This window comes from Eurytemora carolleeae, unplaced genomic scaffold (assembly GCF_000591075.1).
Source record: "Eurytemora carolleeae unplaced genomic scaffold, Eaff_2.0 scaffold295, whole genome shotgun sequence".
Classification (NCBI taxonomy): Eukaryota; Metazoa; Arthropoda; class Copepoda; order Calanoida; family Temoridae; genus Eurytemora; species Eurytemora carolleeae.
This window is the reverse complement of record NW_019396215.1, coordinates 166152-189577: the sequence shown is the minus strand read 5'-3', so window position 1 is coordinate 189577 and position 23426 is coordinate 166152. Positions and strand designations below refer to the sequence as shown.

General features: G+C 31.8%; 2 protein-coding genes across 2 annotated transcripts in view; both read left to right on the top strand.

The window, feature by feature from the left end:
* Window positions 1–4335, top strand: part of LOC111698354 (titin) — a 34591-nt gene extending 30256 nt beyond the window's left edge. The window contains exons 19-21 of the mRNA XM_023468668.1: window positions 16–62; window positions 2727–2824; window positions 4259–4335. Coding sequence (XP_023324436.1) covers window positions 16–62; window positions 2727–2824; window positions 4259–4335 — 222 coding nt within the window. The remainder of the gene's footprint in view (window positions 1–15; window positions 63–2726; window positions 2825–4258) is intronic.
* Window positions 4336–5545: 1210 nt separating this feature from the next.
* On the top strand, window positions 5546–14720 carry LOC111698349 (uncharacterized). The gene is made up of 8 exons (XM_023468663.1): window positions 5546–6246; window positions 6533–6589; window positions 8108–8207; window positions 9765–9910; window positions 11439–11503; window positions 13416–13603; window positions 14062–14186; window positions 14547–14720. The coding sequence occupies exons 1-8, from the start codon at window positions 6212–6214 to the stop codon at window positions 14629–14631; spliced, it is 801 nt and encodes a 266-aa protein (XP_023324431.1). The 5' UTR covers window positions 5546–6211; the 3' UTR covers window positions 14632–14720.
* The last annotated feature ends 8706 nt before the right edge of the window (window positions 14721–23426 follow it).

The following is a 23426-nucleotide window of genomic DNA, read 5'->3' as shown; positions in this document are numbered from 1 at the left end:
ATTTTGTTTGTTTAGGAAAGTAGGTTTACACAGATCGGACCCGTATCTAATCTTGTTTACAGGGAGGAGCATATCTTTTATATATTAATTTAGCTTGTCTGTCTTTCTGTTTTTTTTGTATCCAATAAATGTCAAATTTTGTGTGGGACCTTACGTGGCCCCGGCCAGGGAAGGTTTATGAATGATCAAAATTTCAAATATTTGTCTCGCATAAATTTTTGAAAATTTTGAAAATCCACGAAATTTTTTTGTTAAAGTCCGCGAACTTTATGGTTTTGTTTACGATGTACACAAAGAGAACATGTTCACATTTAAAATAAAAGATGGGTACAAAGCACCTAAAAGGCTAGTATGTATATATATATATATATATCAGTATATTTATATATTTAAAGTTGTAATCTCTGCTTGGGTGTCTGTTTGTTTGTCGGATCTAACTCAGGAACCCATTGACCGATTTGTCTCAATGTTTATTGGGGAACTCGTGAGAGCCACGGGAATGGTTTTAGTTTAGTTTTAAGACCCTAAGTTAAGTGGGTCGTCTTAACTATAAGCGAAAATTTTGTTTCTCGGTAAAATTGTTCAAGTGCGGGTGAACGGCGGGTGAATACCCTGGGTTAAGACTGGGTTCCCAAGTTAATCTATATAATAATTATATATTCGGAGCTGGGAACTTTAGAATGTATAAACTTTAATCCTGACTTCTTGATCCGAATATCGACTGTGGAAACTTTTCATTTTGTCCTAATACACTCTTTTTCCCTCTCCTTGGATATCCGTTAATTGTTTTCTCCAATGAGAATATTTCTGTTCTCTCATTGGTTGTCCACTTTTCTCTGATTGGCTGATACAGTTTCTCTGATGATTACAGTTTTTCATACACTTTTAAGATAAACTTAAGATAATCAAAAAGAGAGGATCAAGCATTAATCCCGATATCCACCATTCTAAAGTTTTCAGCTCTGGATTAATCTACTGCTGCAAAATGAAAAATCATGGATAGTGTATTCCTGAAATATATTGCAATGTTTTCATTTGAAGCTGATATTGGTTCTTGTATATCGAAGCTGATATTGGATTTTATATTTTTTATATGTTAGTTATATCCAAGGCCCAACGGATGGACCAGGAGCATCAACATGGCTAAAGATCAATATTATTTTAAGATGATTTTTTTAAAATTACACGGGCAACGCCGGGCATTTCAGCAAGTATTCGAATGTGAAGTGATCGAATAGGCATATAAAACGATTGGTGCCTCTTTTTCTTCAAAAACTATACTTTTTTGGTTCATTTTAAGATTAAAAATAACCAAACTATCGGTGCAGATATTCCACAATTAGTATCCCTATAATTCAGCCGCCTAATTCTGTTGCATAAACCGTGTTGGGTCAACCAATACTGGGCAAACAAGACAGTCTGGAACGGTACCAGACCAAAATCCTTGTACTGGTTCGTACCATGAAACTTTTCAATTAATAAGTCTCATTCTCTCTGAGGATATGATGGCAGTCTTTAAACGAAAATTGCAATTATTTTGAGCTTATTGTAACATCAAGATGTTTTAGACTTATACAATACATATGAAACCGTTTTATGATGTTATTTGCTTTCGAAATGAAATTTTTTCACATTTTATTCAGAATTTTACAAATTCCCTTTCTGATTCTTAGAAGTTTAATTTCAAAGTTTCTAGGAAGAGAGTTTATAGTGGGTGGAATCTTTTACAGAAATCTTTAAGTACATCAGTGCTAGACAATTATTTAAAAAAATTTCAATAAAAAAATCAGTTGAATTTTTAATTTCAATTCAAAAGTTAAACAATGGTTGACAAAAAGATTAACTGTAATTAAAAATATAATTATGCTTTAGCTGAAGCTTTCAAAATCTTTAAAAAGACAAAAAAATATTAATTCCTAATATATGAAGATTTCTTAACTTCAATCAAATGAATTGAACAAAATTAAGATTGACCCTAATCCTACACCTAACCACTCCACTGCTCTCCTGCAATTCCAAATATTTTTAGAAATCCATTGGCTCTTCTTTAAAAACTGTTGTGTTCTAAGACTTGCATTTTCTTTTCTCTTTCCCAATTTTCAATGGACAAGAGAGGTAGAGACTGTTATTAATTATTCAAGTTTCCAGAGTGTAGATGCCCAAACATCTCAGGATTTTCCTGTTGACACTTTCATACTTTTTAAATCTTAATACTTAAACACCTTCATCAGTTTTCCTGTTGACACTTTCATACTTTTTAAATCTTTAATACTTAAGAACCTTCATCAGTTTGGAATTATACAACTTAAGACAAACAACAACAAAAGTATAATTTAAATACTTCATGGGATTTTTCGGATTTTTTCAGCTCTTGAGTCTTGTTTGTTTAAAGATTTAATAAAAGGGGAAAATATTTATGCTTTTTGATTTCTATATTAAGACTCAAATTTGGACAGAATTCAATTTAGTTAAAACTAACTTACTAAATAAGGTAATTTGAAAATTTTCCATTAAAAAAATAAAAAACGGAAATGTCAAAAACAAAAATAAGCATTACCGACTTGCATGATACAAAAGCTTTTATTATTTCAAATTGCTCTTCCAAGAATTTCTATAATCTTCTCGTTTTGAATTCGTTAAGTTTAAACATAAGAGCATAATTATAAAGATATGCTTCCTTCAGTCCGTTTCATGAGAGCATAATAATAAAGATATGCTTCCTTTAGTCCGTTTCATGAGCTAGACTATGGAACTATTCTGTGCTGGGCTGGAAATCAACTTGGGCATCAGCAACTACCTTGTATCTTTCATATTATCCCTGCAGGTATATTATCCTTGTGTCTTTTATATTATCCCTGCAGGTATATTATCCTTGTATCTTTCATATTATCCCTGCAGGTATATCCTTGTATTTTTCATATTATCCTTGCAGGTATATTATCCTTGGATCTTTTATATTATCCCTGCAGGTATATTATCCTTGTATCTTTCATATTATCCCTGCAGGTATATCATCCTTGTATTTTTCATATTATCCTTGCAGGTATATTATCCTTGGATCTTTTATATTATCCCTGCAGGTATATTATCCTTGTATCTTTCATATTATCCCTGCAGGTATATCATCCTTGTATCTTTCATATTATCCTTGCAGGTATATTATCCTTGTATCTTTCATATTATCCCGGCAGGTATATTATCCTTCTATCTTTTATATTATCCCTGCAGGTATAATATCCTTGTATCTTTCATATTATCCCTGCAGGTATATTATCCTTGTATCTTTCATATTATCCCTGCAGGTATATTATCCTTGTATCTTTCATATTATCCCTGCAGGTATAATATCCTTGTATCTTTCATATTATCCCTGCAGGTATATTATCCTTGTATCTTTCATATTATCCCTGCAGGTATATTATCCTTGTATCTTTCATATTATCCCTGCAGGTATATTATCCTTCTATCTTTCATGTTATCCCTGCAGGGGATAACATGAAAGATAGCCCTGTAATTTAAAGGTTAGAACGGAAAGTTCATATCATTAAGGGCATTTACCATTTTTTTTAAAATGACTGATAGTTAACGATCTCAATTTTATTAACGGCGTTAACGGAAAATTTTCAACAATCGTTAAGGGCTCCAGTTGTTAACGGTCTATTGCATTATTAACGGTACAAGGAACTGAAAAAAAATTGTTAACCGTTATGAAATCATTAATGGTGCAGCTGTTAAAGGTCTTTTGTAGTATTAACTGAACAGTATCTAGATATCCAAATTAACTATATTAATTCTATTCTGAGGAGAACCAGATTTTATTACAGCTGGACACACTCCAAATTGTTTTTAATCAAAATTAAGAAATATTAAGAAACATCAAAAGTCAAAACACGTAAATTTTTTGTTGTTGCAAGTTTAATGCAATTTAAAGCAGAAAAAACGAAATTACTTTTTTTGGTTTTTTTAATGGTGTAAAAATTAACTTTGCCCAGCCCTAACCCCTGCAGGGGAATTGTCTTTATATTTCCATGTTATTCGTTTTACACATAAGCCTTTGCAAGCCATCATCGTTATCTTAGATAATGATTGATTTAAGAAATTTCCTCTTTGATTTCTGAAGCAGAAATGCGCTAGAGAAACCTCAATTAAAAATAATCAACTTTTAAGACAACTACACGGTTATTTAGTTAAAACCAGACTTTTTTCTTGTGAATTGAAAAAAAATATTAAGAGAATTAATTAAAATGTTGTTTTACAGGTCCCCCTGAACCCCCTCAGGGATGCAGAATAAACAGCTCAAGCACAGATAGTATCCAGGTACCCCCCCCCACTTGAATCACCTCCGCAGGCCGTTATCTATATCATTAACTCCTCTATTACCCCGTCCATTAATATGTTACTCAAAAATTATACTTACTTAGTGTAAATTTAAAAAAGGGAAACAAAAATATTTACAAAATAAAAACTAAAATCCAGGATATTTGTATTTTTTTAGCCCCTGGATTAGACATATTCAAAATGTATATAAAGTCTCTACTACAGTCTACAGTAGTTTTTTGTAATTTATCCACTAGTCGTATTTGTCCACTGTATAGTCCTTTAATCGTAGGTCTGTGCAGTCCTTTAAGTAGTACTTGACTTTATTTCGTCTGTTCATATTCCATGAAAGTCATTCTGATCGAAGTCCCCTGTCCTTGTTTGCTGTTTGCCAGTAAGGGGTTTTTCCTTGTTTTTTTTTGAGAGGAAGAATTAAAAATGACTGACTTTCTTTAAGTCGAAAACAAAAACATAAATAGAAACCTTATTATAAATGATGCGCGAAGCGCCAAAGAATCTTTGCATTGAGAGTGACTTGAAATTATGCTTACAATCCCTTTAAGAGACAGAGATAAAATGGCAAAAAATTGTAATATCCTTTTTAACTTATTGGAAAACATTGGAAGGATGGGACATATGTTTACTTTCACATTGCGCAAGAGTTATCAAAGTTAAATATTCAAAAAGTTAAAAAGTAATTTTCGATTCTTGGATTACTGTACCTGAGGCCGCGGTTTAAAGAATTTGATCCGCAGCTTAAAAATGATTTGTTCACTTAAAATTGTATTCAATTTTGCATTCAATTGAAACCTGTTATGGGGGATTTGAAACGCGGCTTAAATTCATTAAATTCGGACACTGGCCTGCAATATCCTTTAACATTATAAATTCCAATTTGTCTTTTGGTCACCGAATCATTAAAATGAAAAGTTTTAAAACCTTCAAAATCTCATATCAAAATTTATTACAAAGAAATGAAAATAATTAAGTGGAAATATGTTCAATTTGCAGAATTTAATTTTTGGAATCTCATAATTGGATTTAAAGAAGCTTTACGGTAAACCTTGATAAGTTGAGCCTCTAAATTCTATATAACTGTCTGTATAGTTTGAGCCTCTAAAGCAATTTCTAATTTAATCAATAATCATTCTGATAAATGAGAATAAACAAATTATTAAATATTAAATATTATTAAATATATTCTAGTTTTGTATAACTACCATTTTTCTCATTTTTTAAACGTTTTTTCCACTTTACATACTATAAAATGTCCCAAAATGGTTTTTAAAAAGGAAAATGTGCTAAAATCCAAGTTACCTTTAGTCAAGGTATAGTTTGGCTAAAGGTACTATGGTACCACTCATATTTAAAGCTTATCAAGGAATAAAGTTACATCTTTTTGTGATCACTCATCTCAGAGATCATCCTTTCTGTGATCACTCATGTCAGAGATCATCCTTTCTAAAAGATCATTTTAATACTTTCCCAGATTTAACATCAATGTTGTCCTGAATGGATAAGTTGACTTTTTGCAACTTTTAAAGGGAGTGTCTGGCTAGACAAAGTATTATGACCTTGAAGTGCAGTTATGGAGAGACATTTTTAGATTTCATTACAGACCTATAAGACATACTGTGCAAAAGAGCGTGAAATCGATCATTAAAATTCGCTTGGCGGTAGCTTCAAGGCAGGTATTTAAAGTCTCAAATGAATTTATTAAAAAATCTATACATTACTGCACTCTCAACTCAACAACCATGTAAAGCCAGACACTCCCTTTAAATCCCCTTTTACTAGGTTCATCTCAATGGAAAAAACAAATGTTTTTTTACTGTTTTACTAAAAGCTTAAAGTTCGTAACACAGAAGTTTTCGGTTCTGAGGACAGAGATTTGATGTTGAGCAGAACTTCAAATACTCCTAATTTCAGGTAAAATCTGTTTTTTCTCGCTGGATGATAATGGATGTAAAGCAAGATTAGGTGGTGGGAAAAATGAATTAGTACACATTCAAATTGTTAAGCTTCAGAGGAATTTTTTTATCATTAACTTAATCATTTTAAAATGACTGTCAAAATTCAAACTTTAGTAGAATTGCAAATTTTACAAATTTTTTGAAGAAGCTGTTAAAAAATACCCTTATAACATAATCTTGGCTAGTTGGTGTTTAGAAACTGGAAATCAACGATTTTTTAATCCTTATTGTTTATTGTTTAGGCTTGGCAAACTAGAATATAAGAAGACATTATCTTTATCTATCTACTCCTCAAACAGGAATACATAATACAAATCAGTATACTTTCTACAATGTGAGTAGAGCTGGGTATCGTTCTTTGAATGAAATAATTGTTGTGAATTAACAACATTCTTGTGAAAGAGAGTGTTATTCAGAGAAAAAACGAATGATAGATGAACGAAATGGAAAATTCAGAGAAATGGAAAAAATATAGTTTTTCAAAAACGAACGATATAAAAGCAAAAACAAAGGATTTAAAATCGTTCAAATAAACTTAAAAAGAACAATTTTTTTGGAACAAAATTTTGAAAACAACAATTGTTTTGTAACTGAACAAAGGATTGAACAAAATTGGTCGTTCATGAACGATGAACAAACGAAATGAAAAAAGTTGAATGCGCCCATGTCTATTCTTGATTATTCATTCTGCGCCTTCTAACAAGGGCCTTAAAGGGGATCCTTTGTTTCAGGTTCCTTCTTTTTAAAATTTTTCTGTTCCAAAGGAATTGAGTCTTTGAAACAAATCCCAATTTTATAATACCTATATATCTACAACCAAATTATGTAAACCTTAGATATTCCAAACTTTGATTGTTTGATGTAACAGAAGTCATAGTTTGAAATATCTAAGGTTTACAACATTGGGTTGTCAAGTTATAGGGATTTAAAAACTAGAGTTTGTGGCGAAGACTCATTTCTTTGTTTTTAGATTTAATAACTATATATTGACAATGAATGTTACTGTTTCTTCGTTTTTTGGTTGTTAATGATGGTTGATCGCGTAAAATAATTTACCGTTGAGCTTCCGTTGATTTTTAAAACTTGCCCCTTTGTTAATGGAAAATTGCTCAGTCTAAACTAAATGTCAGAGTCTTTTTTATAGTTTTAATATATCTATTTAAAATGAATCATTTTCAAAAATTGAATAAAAATAGTTTTTTCAATATTTTAAACTTTGAATTGTGGAATAACAATGACAGTACTTTATTCCTTTGCAATGAAAAGCTTATGCAAATTACATTCCTACTTTACAACAATAGAATCTGTATTCTGAGGAGATCACCCTCCATTTAGTTGACAGATTGGAACAAAAAGTATAAAATTATTCAACAAGGATATTTTCTGATTTAGTATAATTTTAAGAATATATGTTCTTTCGTAATAAGTGGGGTTTAAATTTGTTAAAGAAATCCTATGGCAAAATTTTGATATTAAATTTGTAAAACTTTAAATCTTGATTTTGGGAAATTTTAAAAACATTTTTTGGACTATTTCGTTTGTTTTTAGCAAACAAACCCGTAGAAGTAAAAAGAACAGTTCAATTTTAAACAAACATGAGCCCAAATTTAATGAATTTGAGCCGCGTCTCAAATCCGCCAATAACTAGTTTCAATTGAGCACCGGTCAAAATCTTGAAACATTGAATGAGTGGAACTAACCGTATTTGAGCTGCGTCTCAAATTTAAGCCGCAGCTCAATTTTTTTGAATTCGGCCTCTGATTGATCTACAGATTTTAAATTTATTTCCTCATATTTTTAAATTGTGTTATGAATAGTAAGGGAAGAAGTGAGGAGGTACGTTTACCAGATCTAAAATCTGATTTTCTCCTGGAGAATGGACCGATCACGAGAGCTGCAAAAAATACTGAAATCAAGGTAAAATTAGAATTAACTAAACTTACAAGAAAACTTTTGTTTTCTTGTTTACAATTTTGATAAATAGTTAGTCTTTATCAACTCTTCAGATTCTCCGGTTTCAGCCTATTCCCCTGTTCATTTTTCCTTTACAGTCCCTTTAACATACCCACCTTTCATTTTTCCTTTACAGTCCCTTTAACATCACAATATAGCCTGTTATTTCAAACTTGAAAACTTTTGTCTTTGAGAACTTGACTTTTCTAACAAATTAGCTTTAAGGTAAAGTTTGTGAATGCATAACTCTGAAATTATGTTAAATTACTGACATTTTACCAGTTTAAAACTTTCCGCATAAACAAAATTGTCTGGTTGCAGTTTGTTGTTATCAAAAAGATTAAGATTTAATGATTAAGTTTTTAACCTTCTTTAGGACTAGTAAACTGAGTTCTTTAGGACTAGTAAACTGAGTTCTTGCCAAAATGTTTCTAATTTATATTTCACTAGCTGAAGGGCCCCCGCGAAAAAAAATTTAAATAAAAAGATAAAAAAAATTTTAATCTTGGAGATTCCTCTCTCAATGATGAAAAAGTTCTGAAAATAGAAGAAAAGATTTGGTTTAGCAATACCATTTTAGGCTAAAGAGGTTAATTACCAAGGGCTAAAGGACAAACATATTAAATGGATAGGCCGAGGGGTTCAACTTTGGTTCCGGAAAATAATTCGATTATCAAAACTATTCTAGTTTGGTCGGAGAATAAAACTTATTCAGTCTAAATAATGAGATCCCCTGGGCCCAACTTATCCCTAATATTCAGAAAAGTTGTTTCAATTTCCACCTAACATGCTGAACCAATTTGTAAAATTTCCATAAACTGAGAATATTGAACAAGCCTACCCATCCCCCTATTCTCTCATCTTTTGTCAAATATTTCGTTTAACCCTATATAGGCTGGGGGGTCTGAATCTTTGTATAGCCTGGGGGCCCCCTCTAGAAAAAGGCCTTAGAGAATAGGTATAGGGTTGAAATGCATGTGCATAGCCCAATTTTTCATGGCCAGCTCAAAGAACAAAAATAAGGCCGATAACTTTAATAGTTTGGGTGCTAGAGGGTGGGAAAAAGGCCTTAAAAAGGGACAAAAAAGGAAAAAAATATTTTTTTGTTTTAGACAAATATCAAAGTGTGGCACATGCTTCTACATGCATATTTTCAAGGGCTTTTAAAAAATATAGTTTTTAGATCTGTAGCTTTGGTCACAGAAAAGTTATGGGCTATTTTAGATTTTTTTTCACAGACCAGACTTTTTTCCGCCCTGTATCCTACCCTATAAATTTAGAAAAATATGTTTTAACAAAAAATCCTTTAAACTACTATTTATTAAAAGTCACAAAATTTCACGGTGATAGCTTCAAAACTGAGAGTGCTAGATCAAAAAAACTACAGGGGGAGCGCCAAACACCAGCATAGATAAAAAAACTTATATCCTGAGTCTAATGTTTATTTAAGAAAAAGTAGCCAGTTAAACCTAACGCCAAGTTATTACTAACAGTTTCCTAAAATACTCTTTTATTGTTTAGGGAGAAGAGGATGAAGATGAGAGTGTTGGAGAAGTGAGACAGGAGAACCTCATGAGTATAGTGCTTGGTGTATCCGCTGCCCTTGTCATTATCCTCCTAGTAATACTTATCACCATGTCCATTCGGTGTGGGAGAGATAGCAACAGGTACATAAACATTATACAGCTTGCTTCAGGTTCACAAACATGATACAGCTTGCTTCAGGTTCACAAACATTATTCAGCTTGCTTCAGGTTCACAAACATTATTCAGCTTGCTTCAGGTTCACAAACATTATTCAGCTTGCTTCAGGTTTACAAAAATTATTCAGCTTGCTTTAGGTTCACAAACATTATTCAGCTTGCTTTTCACAGGTTCACAAAAATTATTCAACTTGCTCCAGGTTCACAAAAATTATTAAGCTTGCTTCAGGTTCACAAACATTATTCAGCTTTCTTCAGGTTCACAAACATTATTCAGCTTGCTCCAGGTTCACAAACATTATTCAGCTTGCTTCAGGTTCACAAACATTATTAAGCTTGCTTTTCACAGGTTCACAAACATGATACAGCTTGCTTTTCACAGGTTCACAAACATTATTCAGCCTGCTTTTCGTTGATTTTTTGTTTTGCTTTCAGTGTAGAGTCTAGAAACATTAAATTGAACCATCATTTTTTAAGGACAAAAAATAAATAATAAACTAGGAATCAATTTCTTAGTTTCATTAATAAACAAACAATTTCTATAAATATAATTTGTAGAAACATTAAATAGAACAATAATTTATTAACGACAAAAGATAAATAATAAACTAGGAATCATTTTTTAGTTCCATCAAGACATAAACAATTTCTATAAATATCATTTTAATTCCCACTCAGTTAATGGAGTAAAAGTTAAAGTTTGATTTCTGCGTTTGCAATTTTAATTTACAACAACATGTATCATATCACCATTGTCAAAAATATGCATCAAAGAAAGTCAGGGATTGGGACCTATTCTGTTTTCCTCAAAACAGCAATGGGTTTTATTTAAGGATTCTAACGATATAGGATAAAAAAAACATTATTCATTGCCACTGATCAGATAACCAAAAGATATGTAATTTGCATCCATATAATATCATACAATAAAAACTACTGGAAAGCATGTTAAAAGTAGCCTTTTTAACTGCAATTCCTAAACATTATGCCTCAAATAATGTGCCTAGAACATTTGTAGTCATATTCATTTTATAGTACAAAATCTCTTTGCTATAATTATTATGAAAAGATAGAACAAATACAATTTTCAATTCTCTTAAAGGGACTGTAAGCATATTTTAAGTGACCCTCCATCAAAAAGATGGCAATACACTTTTCAAAACTTTAAACTATACACGGGTAGCCGTAGTACATTTGAATTTCCGAGTCGGGTCAACCTTTCCGGTCGCACTTTGTACTGTACCTACCTCTATGGACAGGACTAGCCAGTGCAACAAGGTTGACGCGGTCAGACTCAGAGGTTAAATTTACTTTTACGAAAGGGTCAGAGGTGCATGTATATAGTAATTATCTAAAAACGGTAATATCTTCCACATTATTGATCAGATAAAGGTTTTAATGGTACTCTTGTAAATCGACCATTGCAATCTTCACAAGGAGGGTCAATTGAAGTTAATTACATATTAATTGACATTGTAAACATAATGTTTAGAAACTGGGGAGCCAGAGATTCTGGTGGTTCAACCTCTCCTGACTACCTGGTAAATGCAGATCCAGGTATGAATTATAATTGCTTTACATTTTGAAATTTATACAATTTTCTGTTTTTTAAATTTGCATAAAAAAGTTTACCATTTGTTAGAAAGCTGAAAGAGCTTTTTGAAGAATTTATTGTAAACAGGCTAAAATAAAAAAAAACACGATAAATTATCAATACATTTAATACATTACATGGCAGCTCTTAGACAAAAAAAGGGTTTATATCTAATACTTAAAAAAGTTCGGACAGAAAATATGAGAGTTGATATTAGCTTGCATCAATAGATTCATGAATTTAAACCCACATAAGGAAGTAAGCTTTTTATCTAATAAATACATTTATAACTTTTACTTTGCTCATATTTTCAGATGCATAATACATCACTCTCTATCCAATAAATATAAATACATCTATATTCTACAGTAGGAGCCTTATATATTTTCTGTGTCTGATAAGAGAGATGGTTGTGTATAGAATAACACTATTGGTTATCTGATAAACATGTCTGCCTGATATTCAATATGTCTGAGTGTGGTTGAAGTCTAGGGTTGAAGTATCTAGTCCCAATCGGAAGTGTAAAGACTAGAGTGTAAAGAGGAAAGCCAAAGAGAATCTCTGTTTTCCTGGAGTAATTGATAGCTAAATGCCTATTTGTTTAACTCATGTATCTACTGGACATTTAAGCAAAAAGTAAGTATTTTTGAAAATATACTAGAAGAAGATGGTCAATTTTAGGGAAAAACGACTAGTTTTTAATGTCATAGATTTTCAATTCTTTAAACTTTAGTTTTTAAAATGAAGTAGAAAAACAATGTAAAAAATTATCAAACTCAATCTAAAATGGTTAGTTTGATTACACAATTTGGAAAATTTTATTCCTTTGTAAGTTCGTACTTTCTGACTTGGCCACTTTGTTTCTTTGGGTGTAATTCAACTACCTTCCTAAACAAACTGTTTTGCTACTTAGCGATTTCCCTAAAGACCTAATATATGTACCGTGTGGTATTTCTTAGAAATCTTGCGCCTGCGTAGTCAGTCTGTAAACAGCTTCCAAAACTAGTTTTTCACAATACGTTCTGTACAGATCCGCAGGGAGAACTCAGAAACTCACAGGGGCATCAACTAGACTTTATACACGGAGCATGGCTCACGTAACACAAACACAATGTTGGGTTCTTTAAGATTCTTTAACACTAAGAAAACTTTAAAAAGGGTGAAGACCCATGGGAAGTATATAATATATAGTGAATGGTTTGTACCCATTAGAATTGTATAGAGTGTACAATATTAGATATATGAAAGGAGAATACCTTGCAAATGTAATCAGCTGTTAAATTCTCATCTTATAATTTATTTTATTAAGGATTAAAATAAATTATGGTTCTCTTTCACTATGGAGTGTGGACTCATAACTCTTTTTTTAAGTAAAGTGATTAATTGAAAGGAAGTAAAGTATATTTCTTGACATCAATTCAATTTTAAATTAGGATACCACTCCTGACCTCTAGTCAACACTTTTTAACACTCTTTTCAACTTTGTTGAATGATGTGTCTTTCTCCAATTGTCAATTTGGATGTTAAAACTTATAACTCCCAAATTTTCAACCACAAAATTTAAGCTAGCAATGATCCCTTAGAAATTTTCTCCTGTCAATTTCATAATGACAAACTTTCAACTACCTTATTTTTCATGGCTTAACTGACATTTCACAAAATGTTTATTTGAAAAAGTGATCACATGGGAAAGTTGTAAAACATGTCATGGTACCTTATCATGTCCAAGATTAAACTTATTAGTTGTAAGATGCTTTGGAACAAACAAATAATACTGATTAGGTTGACATCCAAAAACACTTAGTGGTGCTGCCAGTGCCACACAGTTTCCATAAAAAATTCTGAAAAATTCAAATTTATGTTTATATGTTGTAGATGGTGAATTCCAGTGCCATGGCACTAGGTCAATATCTACAGGCTCCATTACATCAGTCTCACCACACCCTATTTCTGCTACAGGATCACTGCCTCTACCAAGGAGGAATCATGCACCAGCCCTCCTCACTTTACAGTCCCTTCCGCCCCCACCTCCACCACCCTCAGGGAAAATTGATCCAGCCCTGGTAAAGTTATATTTCTGGAAGATTTGAAATTTTATCTCTGAAGTTAATCAATTATGTTTTTTCCACTGTTCTGTTTTGGTGCATCTTTGTGCATAAGTATTTTTGCCTCAATTGTTCTTATTGTGCAGAATTTGACACAACCTCGGGTGCAGAAATAAAAAATAGTTGGCAAAAAGGTTGCAAAATAATAATTTATAAAGGGGCCATGCCAAAATAAAAATGCAAATAAAAAAATTAGATGAAAAGTAAAAGTTTTTTTTTGACAGAATTCTGCAAATATTTAATGTGGAATTTTGTTTTCACACCATTTCTTGGAATATGCAAAATAAAGCGAAAACTAGCTTTGGGGAAAGCCCTAGTTTAATTGGGAAATAAAAATGGAAAAAATAACTTTTGAAAATTTTTTTTTTACAGAATAAATGTAGTACTTAAAGTTTGTAATCCGCGAATTGTTCTAGTTGAATGATGATCAGTGTACAGACCTATCCCCTCCCCCGGAGTGGGCCAGCACTCTTCTCCCCCCACCAGACTCATTCTTTACCCTACCAAGAAAAGGAGAAAAGCTGCACAACCGGAGTGTAAGGAAAGAGGCAAACCCAAAATCTAAAAAGATCTGAAAAAATTAATATTTGAATAAGGTCTAAGATATTTAAATATTCCCAAGTTTCCAAGATGAAAACTAGTTTCATGCTTCCGTAAACTGCAAAGAAACGTTTTCATGAAAACACAGACCTTTTCTTTGCTTTCCTACACTGTAAAAACATTTCAAATAAAACTCGGTTATGAAAATAAAACCTTTATATGGATAAATGACATTTAACATTTCAGCGATTAAAGTCTTTATGCCAAATAAACGCTGCTCTTTGTTATATTTTCCCCCAACGTTTTAACCCGCATTTTGTTCATTTGCTTTCAAAGATTTTAGTTTGTGCTTTATGATAAGGTTTGAGAAACAGGTTCACAGCAGATCAATAACAAGCCTGGATAATATTCATAAATCAAATTCTCACGTTGAAAGCATTGTTTGAAAAATGATGAATAGACAGGAAATGGAGAAAAGTTGTATGCAGCAAAATTCTGAATGTATATCTATATCTACGTGTGTGGACTGAAGTTTATAAAAGGGGATGGTGGAGTTGGCACATTTGATGTAGGGGGGGGGGGCCCTGCCTTCATTTTTGATTCAAATCTTCCAATTTTTTGGGTACGCGCCTAATTAGGGTTCGAAATTCCTATAATAAAATAAAATTGAACTTTAATGACCTCTAATGACCTTCCCTTTTGTGGATTTGAATTTAGAAACTGAAGTTAAATATATCCATCGTGTAAATAATTCAAATGCAAAAATATGTGTGTAAGGTGTTGCATGGAAATATATTTAAACTTGAGATTTTTAAAAAGATTTTTTTATCAAATTCTTATCTTTGCTCAGCTAATTATTCAAAAAAGTCATTTAAAAGCAAAGAAAATAATTAAAATAAGATACCATTAAGGAATCCCAGATTAAGTCTACAATATTTATATTTGTCAAATTGTTTTATTTTTTTTTTAAACTTTGATATTTTGATGATTAACTAATGAAATCTTTATCAAATATTAAAAAAAAATACTTAATTTAATATATTCAATTTAGTTGAACATTAAGAAATTGAACGCCCTCCGTATCATAATTTCCTAATTTCAATATCTTAGCAACCTAATATTTTAGACCTATTTTAAATTAAGAAAGGACTATGAAATTAGTGTACAATTAATTTAAGCTTAATCCCAATTATCTGTTCCAACACTTCTTATAAACACAAATTTAAGATTTTATTATTTAAAATTTTTGTTTGTTTTTTGCTATGAACCATTTTTCTGAGGTTCTATTTTTGCTGTGATGATATGAACTGTGATAACTCTAAATTTAGAAAATTTGAATAAAATGTCAATTTAACAAATAAATCATTTTTCTGCACTTCTTGAAAAATGACAATAAATTTATGAAAAAAAATAAAGAAATTGCAACAATTAGATTGTGATTTTTGACCCAATTTACACTAGCTATAATTTTTAACATCTATCATTTTTTGGCAATGTTATTGCATATTCAGAACAGGATAGATTACTTTTATTTTTTTGACTTTCATAATAATATGAGACTGTTATTAATTGCCATATGAACTCATATGTAAGGATGATTTCATTTGTCACTTAGTCAGAGTCAAGAATGTAAGGCAAGGAAAGTTTATTGCGGTCGTGTATACTCTGCGTACATATTGAAACCAGTTCATTTTGGGCGGAATTTGTAAACAAGAATAGATGCATCAGTGTTCGTTTAGTATCCGAGGAGGTTAAAAGCATTAAATTTTGAAAATTTTGATAATTCACATAATAGTATCCTATTATTATTTCATCGATTTTTTATGTGAAAGATGGATTCCATTTCAGGCTCCGACATCCGTCTTGTGTTTACATTACCGCCCAGAGACAGTACACTGCAGTACAAAAGATGTGTACACTTCTGAAATAACTATCCTTGCCTTACAATCCTTGGTCAGAGTATACAATTTTTTAGGTACTGATATCCATACATGCAATCAAACAACTTTCTAATGTAAATTAAATATTTACAAATTTGTATATAAATTCATAAATATACATTTTAAATGAATATACAAATTGTAAATTTGCAAAAGCTACAAGCTCACTTAAATGTAAATGGCCATGCAAATAAAATAAAAGAATAATCTTTATTTTCCTGTCATTTAAATTATTTAAATTTTTGCTCGCGAACAGTGGGTCTAAAAAAACTGCAGAAAACAAAACAAAAGACATTTAAGAAATATTATGTGTATCGTCTGTTGCACGGGGAGCCGTAGTACATTTGAATTTCCGAGCCGGGTCAACCTTTCCGGTCCCAGTTTGTACTGTAACTAGCTCTATGGACAGGACTACAACAAGGTTGACGCGGTCAGACTTTATGCTTCATATAGGTTGAATTTTACTTCTAATAAGAGGCAGAGGTGCGTGGTTGGTGTGTATTTTAGCTTTAATACACTGCAAACCAAGATGTGCTGGTGCATTTTAGATGTGCACTATAGATTTGCACTAAAGATGTGCACTATAGATGTGCACTATAGATGTGCACTATAGATGTGCACTATAGATGTGCACTATAGATGTGCACTATAGATGTGCACTATAGATGCGCACTAATATATATGCACTATAGATGTGACCTATAGATGCGCACTATAGATGTGACCTATAGATGTGCACTATAGATGTGCACTATAGATGTGCACTATAGATGTGAAATATAGATGTGACCTATAGATGTGCACTATAGATGTGCACTTTAGATGCGCACTATAGATGTGCACTATAGATGTGCACTATAGATGTGCACTCACTATAGATGCGCACTATAGATATGCACTATAGATGTGACCTATAGATGCGCACTATAGATGCGCACTATAGATGTGACCTATAGATGTGCACTATAGATGTGCACTATAGATGTGCACTATAGATGTGCACTATAGATGTGCACTATAGATGTGCACTATAGATGTGAACTATAGATGTGCACTATAGATGTGCACTATAGATGTGCACGCTCGCACGTAAAAGGCAGCCAGCAGTGTTAATCCAATTACTACTTTTAAACTACAAACAACAGATAAGCATTTTACAAAAAAAGTATCGGTGAGTTTGGGCGGTAAAACAAAAGGCCACGGCGTTGCTACACTTTAAAGACGAAGTTTTCTAAAATTTAATGACCAGCTTTCAGAGTTGTCTTGCTTACAGTGAAAATTAACTTAAATTTAATTAACTGTGTTTCAAAATCTTTGGACTGTTAAAAATCATATCTTTAGTCGTCATCATATTCCAAAGTCGGCAGTCCTACACTCAATACATTTTGAAAGAAAAAAATATATGAAAACGTAGCTGAAAGATTATCATCAATATGTATTGGATTAATCCCAAAATAGATTATTATCAGATTTTCTTAACAACACAGATGTCTGGTTTTATTGTACAGCTAATGCAGTGTATGTATTCTATACATATTCTATTGAAAGCCTGATCATAAAAAGATCTATATTATATTCATTTTATATATATACTAGGCTTTCAGGGCGCTTCTCGCCCATCTTCTATTTCAATTGTGAACATAATCTCCTTGTATTAAATGTAAAACAAAAACAAAAAATTTTGCGGATTTTATAAAAAAAGATTTGTGTATCTTCCAAATTTTATTAAAAATTTAATTGGTCAGAAGCTAATTTTTTATCATTCAATAACCTTCCCTGTGGTCATGTGAGGTCCCACACAAAATTTTGGCCCGATCGGTTCAGCCGATTAGACGTTTATTGGACACAAACGGACAGACACCCAGACAAACAATACAAAGTATATATGTAGATACATGACAACTGAGAGGCTGCTCTGATTAGATACAAATATGATAATGTCGATAAGAATATTAACAATTAGTTTGCTGTCATAGAAGGGTTTTATAATACAAAAGATGAAAATATCAAATTCAATACCTAATATTTGCCTTTTTCTTTTATAATTTTTTGTCAGCAAATACATGTGTTTTTAATAAACAAAAAATATAAAAAGACAATTCCTAAGTTTCAAAATTGTTGAATTATTTACCAAAATAAGTCAATACCAACACTAAATTCGTATTATATTTTGATCTTAGTAAACAAGCTATTTGTAAAAACTGTTCTCATGAATTAAAGCCACATCATGGTATGGTTTGACTCAAAGAAGCCTTTCGCACTTAATAAAAGCTTGCTAATTAATTATGCCAGTCAAGATGAGTAAATAATACATAAAACAGTTTTGATAACTAAATAAATATCATGCTAAGTATCATTTCCCAGTGCAACCCAGCAAACAGAACAGGATAAAAACTAGTTATGAAATGCCAACTTAAAGGGAGTGTTCGCGAAAAATGAAAGGGGCTTTTTAATCTTACTTCTATCTGTTGCGTATGTATGGAGAAAATTGTTAAAAACTACTTAACCTGAAGAACATATTGTCCATACAAATTCAGAAAGTTGCAATATACGACTCTAATCGTAAAAAATCAATTTAATTTCAAACAAATAATTCAGATATTACAACCTAAAAATATCGATTATTTTTCGACGCATTCGTATATAGTTAATATTTCATAATATTTTTTATATACAATGCACTTAAAATGACGTTTTTTCCGCTAGGTGTCTCCCAAAGTATCGTGAGCAGAGACATCTGGCGGCCAACTATAATTTCGGCGTTGTAATTTTTTTTTACTTCAGTCCCGTCACACCTTTATCTGATCAATTATGTGGAAGGTATTAAAGTGTTTAATTCTGATACTTCTGAAAATTCTGAAATTTTTAGTAGATAAACCACCGTAGATAAAACAAAGAATGCAGGGGCAACGCATCATTTTTTGAGGGAAAAGGGTCCAAGAGGTGGAATAAGAATATATTGCGATTAACCATGAAAGCCAATAATCATAAGTATTCGCTCTAACTTGATATATTAACTTGTTTTTTGTTGGACTGTAATATCACATCAGAGCTGTAGTCCTTTCCCTTCAACTTCTGTGGGGGCGCTGGGTTTGTTTATATTCCTCCCACGGTGTACAGTACATAATATGCGTTTGTATGAGTTGGGTGTTCCTGTATATAGTTCCTTGACATCAACAAAACTGTGTCCAGTCCAATGCATGGTCGTATGGCAACCGTTTCTCTATAGTTAACATGAACCAACATAAAAGTAAGTGGTAAGGGAATACCCTAGCAGTTCAGTAAATATATTGCAGAACGTAATAAAGTTTTGCCGAGAAAATATATGTATATACATCTATCTAATGGTTGGTTTCATATCCCTTGTGTATTTGAGGACATATGCCGGGGACACAATATTGTATATTATAATTTGTAAAGCCTGTAGAATATCCAATATTTGTATATTCTGCACAAGAAATATTGAGAATCTAAACTCTCACAGCCTCACAGAATAAATGATAATAAACACCGAATATTTGCATTATATTTTTAAAATGTTTTCGAAGATTTTTTTCTTTCTGCATATTAACATGTGAGAAAATTGTTTTTCATAAAGGTGCATTTGCATTATGCCTTCAGAAAAGACTAAGTAATTATTCTTAGATTATAACTATTTATAACACTATTATTTTGGTTCTCAGTGCTGTACAGTTTTGGACAGAAATTCTCTCTTTAGCGAGAAATATATTTTGTCCCGAGCTTTACAGTACTACATTAGAGTGCAGTACAGTTAAGGACCATCTTTAAGAAACGGTAGTTTTTAAGAACGATTTTTGAAAACGACCCTTTTTTAACGACCGTTAACGGGGATCCTTCGTTAACGATTGTTAACGACGTCCCTTCGAGAACAATCAGTATTGACATTGAAAAGAGAAAATACATTTTTTGGTCGGAAATCCGAGGTCAGGAAATCAGGTTATTTGTCACCATAAAAAAAAATTTCAGACAACATTCAAAACCTTATCTAATCGAGAACGATGGTTTTTGTTCATTAAAAAAAACGGGTGCCTTTGAAAAAAGTTCGTTTTCAAAAAAAATCTGTTACGTTTTTGCATGTGCAAAACAAGTGACTCGTTTTTAAAAACGAACGTTTTTAGAAAAACAAAAACAAAACGGAAAACGGTCGTTTTTTCGATAGTTATTGAAAACAATTAGAAACCCTAAGTATAGTACAGTACAGTACAACTGTAGAGCGTATTACAGTACAGAACAGTACAGTAAAAGTGAGACACAAAATGTTATCTAAAAGGCGAAAACCTTTAAATGTAACCTTAATAAGACGTTGTACCAAAATAATAGTGTAAGGTGGCAATTTTATGAAATGTTTGCGTATTTGTCTTCATGCAAAGGTTATTTATAGATATAAAAAGTTTTAAAACATATAGTAGAAATACCATATTCAAGGTAAATTATTTCTTATTTTCATTCAAATTAAAAAAAAAATCTTTAAAAAATATCTTAAATTTTCTGGAGAATATCTGGGAACGAATTGAATTACGAATAGCTTTACAACTAGAAAGGTAAAATATTAATAATTGTCATGCGGAAACATTTATAACTTTTAAAAATCTAAAAATATTACACTATCAAATGGTTCTAAATACTATTATAAAGTGTTGAAGCTTCTTTCCCAGACTGTTTGACATTGATACTCAGGTTGCAAGCTCAATTACGCACAACTCGAAGAAATTTTTCCAATAACTTAAAAACTACAGCTTAAAACAATTACTTTATAATTATAAAATATGCATGACCAGATCAACACAAATTAGTGATGAGTTGCGTTGCGATCAGGGAGTAAGGAATAGAGAAGGGAGAGACAACTGACGCGGTTCGCCCTACCATATGATTATACATGCTTTGCAGACGGTACTCCATTTTATATCGAGCTGTTTGGTTTCTTTAGTAGGGCCCCACAGGAAAAATATGTATTGGCTCAATTTTCTTTGACCAGTTTCGCCAATACATATAGAGTACATCTGTTTATTGTTAATGGTTTACTTAAAAATAAGTTTAATATGCATGTAGTATATATTTTTAGATTTAAGTCAACACTATAAGCCAAATTGTCATGCAAAGAATATAATTTGATTAAAGTTGAAAATAAACTACTCTTTATTCAAGCTTAATTATAATTGACGACATTGTTCTGCACTTTCCTTGACTGTAGTCATGTTGTGTGTCTGTACCAAAAGAGTTTGCGTGTGTGATAAGGAACCCGTCTGCAAAGCAGTACGACAAGGGGTGGAGTGCAAAAGTATACAATCGACACCCAAACGTGTTTTGCGGTATGCGCGCTCCTTAATTGGAAATCAGAAATAAAAAGTTAACATTAAATCGTTTATTTCTTAGAGATAAGACCATTTTGACCTCTGTTAATGGCCCTATGGTGTTCAATATTGTTAAAGCTTTCTCGTTTGCTGTCAGTTTCGAAAATAAAGTATGCCTAAGAAATTAACGATTTAATGTTACGCCTGTGTACTGTCTATTGTCTCCATTAACAGATTATATATTCAACCATTTTTTAATTTAAAATTTATTTGATTCTAGTCAATTTATAATTTGTAAGAAAACCTTTTCAATCTTTCTTCTAGGAATAATAAAATTGTACAGGTTCACTCAGAGTCACAGAGGATGAAACCTCAGAGATAATTGGCCAGAATCCATTCAGTTCTATTTGTAACATTTCTATTGATAAACGTCTTCGTTCTCGTTATGAAATAATTTATTAAACAAATAAATTCACAATAATTTAGACCACATGCTAAAGTTTAAAGAGTTTCAGGTCGTCATTAAAAGTTTCTCATCTTTTGTGGGTAACATTGTAAACCTTAAAGAGGAATAGAGCTTTAGGTATCAACTTTGTGCACAGTACTTTAACAATGGACATACAAGTTTGAAATTATTAACATATCCAAAAAACAAATATATATATTTTTCAAATTAAAAAAATTACAATTAAAAACAAGACCCAACCCACGAAATTTTTATATTTTTCAACAAACTTTATTTTAACCCTATTTCGACTGAATGATGTCTAGTGTATCCTAAATATACTGAGGGGGTCACGATGACCCCTACCCCTCTAAATCCAATTTATGATAATATACTGAGGGGGTCACGGCGACCCCATACCCCTCTAAATCCAATATATATTAATATACTGAGGGGGTCACGGCGACCCCATACCCCTCTAAATCCAATATATGATAATATACTGAGGGGGTCACGGCGATCCCTACCCCTCTAAATCCAATTTATGATAATATACAGAGGGGGTCACGGCGATCCCTACCCATCTAAATCCAATTTATGATAATATACAGAGGGGGTCCGGCGACCCCTCTAAATCCAATTATGGTAGCTTTATAAGATTTTAAAAATATTGTTAAAATGCATTAATTCTTTCTAATCCGAATATTGTAAAAATAGAAAAGATTTGCCATTATATTTGCATGTTTTCTGCAAAACATGAACATTTATGGCTCTATCATTTTGATACTATCACCTTGCAATTTCTTGACTTTTAAGAAATTGATGCTGTTACTAAAAACGATGTTCCGGATCAGTCCAAATTAGGACTTTGTTTACCCGCTATGAGTTAGTAAAGAATACATATTTGTTTATTGGTCAAAATTCTATTTGGAAGTTTCTGGAAATTTTGTGAAAACTTTACCTTTACACCACTCACCCTGATTTTATTTCAGTTCTCTGACAGATTTTAACAGAATTTTCAGGATTAAAGTAGAATTAGTTGAATCATGTCAGCTTTTCAAAAACATGTTAACATTCATTACACTTTTCCTAGATCCAAATAGAAGCTAAAACACATAACAAATTGGGTTTACTAATAATCAGGATTTATAGGGACAATTAAAAAAAAGGATTTTCAAAAATGTCTTTTTTTAACAAAGTATATTGATATTTATGTTATCTATAGCTTGCCAAACGGCTGAACCAAATTGACTGAAATTTTTATAGGTAACCCTTGAGTACTTCATGGTTTCTAAAATGTCACAGGCAACGCCGGGCAATTAAGCTAGTTTACAATAATTATCAATGTAATATATTATTATCTAGATATTCGTATCTAGAGGCTAGAGCGACGGAGACAGCGCTATATTCAGGGCGATCACTATTGGAATTAAACCAGAGGTTGCTGCGTTTTCACTTAAAAAAGTATTGCAATCAAAAAAAAATTCTTAATCGGACATAAGGTTGCGAATTAATCGTACATAAGGTTGCGAATTGATGATTTT